The 1205-nt window shown below is 37.3% G+C and overlaps 1 protein-coding gene across 1 annotated transcript in view; it reads right to left on the bottom strand.

The window, feature by feature from the left end:
* Positions 1 to 1081: 1081 nt before the first annotated feature.
* PMP2 (peripheral myelin protein 2) overlaps positions 1082 to 1205 on the bottom strand; it is a 4028-nt gene continuing 3904 nt past the window's right edge. Inside the window, exon 5 of the mRNA XM_008943850.1 lies at positions 1082 to 1105. Within this exon, the coding sequence (XP_008942098.1) occupies positions 1082 to 1105 (24 nt within the window). The remainder of the gene's footprint in view (positions 1106 to 1205) is intronic.

Genomic DNA, 1205 nt, shown 5'->3' with positions numbered 1-1205 from the left:
GATGTTCAGGATCTCTTTTAGACCTGAGAATTTGTGTTCATGACTGCAAAATCAGTAGGCAAGGGTTCACTTCAGCACTGCAGCTCCTAACAAGCCAAAATAAACACACACGTCTCTCACAGTTGTTTTAACCCCACAGAGAAGACAAGGAGAGCCTTGCATGATGGCATGAAGGCAAGGACAAGGGGTGAAATACTCTGCTTCACGTAGTTAGCATGAACATTGTGGTATTCTACACTGGCTAATGGAAACAAAAATTGATAAGCTGCCACAGTACTTTTTGATTAAGCAGATTTCCAGAGTCTACAGTTTATCTGGTTTGTCCTTAGTTAATAGCAAAGTAAATGGAATGGGAAGAATGAATAGCTTGGCTCCTGAGCTGGGCTTGGTAGCAGACTCTATCCAACAAAATTTCTTCCATGTGCTTAACATTAGGCACATGCTAAAATGCTGTGCAAGAAGTAGACTGGGTTGCTGAGCACTTTCCAATTGAAGCCCTCTAGCCTCAAGATACCTGGAGTTCATTCACATCTGCTTCACTCTTTGTTTCACAGGCGAAGAGCTCTTTTGGCAGAGGAACATGGAATATACTCTAGTATTTTTTTTTCTTCAGTAGCTGTACTCTTCCAAATATATATTGGGATAAAAAAAATGGTACTGAAAGAAATGTAAACACTCTGGGATGAGAATGAAAACTATTATGTGGTAAAACCATTAATCTGAAACAATAAATCATACTGAAAGTAAAAAATTCTACTGGTTAAGATGATTTTGTCAATTAGAACTATTCAGCAATAAATCATTTAGAGGAAAGGAATATTGAATTAATGAGATGATAACATTTGCACATATCACAGAAGCAGTGTTAACTCCTTCTCAGAAGCAGATCGGTTGCATTTCACTATTTTTCTCAGAAATAGTCTGACTATTTATACAGAGAGGAACAATAAAAAAGATGGTGCCATCTAAGAAAGAAAACGTAAATCATTTGTGTGGAGACAAATACTCTAATTTATGTGTCTAGAAGCTTTTATTTGATCTCCACAATGCTTTGGATTAGTTACATTATGGCTGTGAAATATCAAATTATGGTGCCATCATTTTCCTAATAAAAGGAAATAAGAAAATAAAGAAGCACAGTTCGTGAGGCTTTGGTCACTGAACTAAGCCAAGTTTTAAGAGCCAGTTCCAGAGCAGCGGGGGAA

This window comes from Merops nubicus, unplaced genomic scaffold (assembly GCF_000691845.1).
Source record: "Merops nubicus isolate BGI_N331 unplaced genomic scaffold, ASM69184v1 scaffold10277, whole genome shotgun sequence".
In the NCBI taxonomy this organism is placed as follows: Eukaryota; Metazoa; Chordata; class Aves; order Coraciiformes; family Meropidae; genus Merops; species Merops nubicus.
Note: the sequence above shows the minus strand (reverse complement) of the source record. Positions and strands in the feature narration are given on the sequence as shown.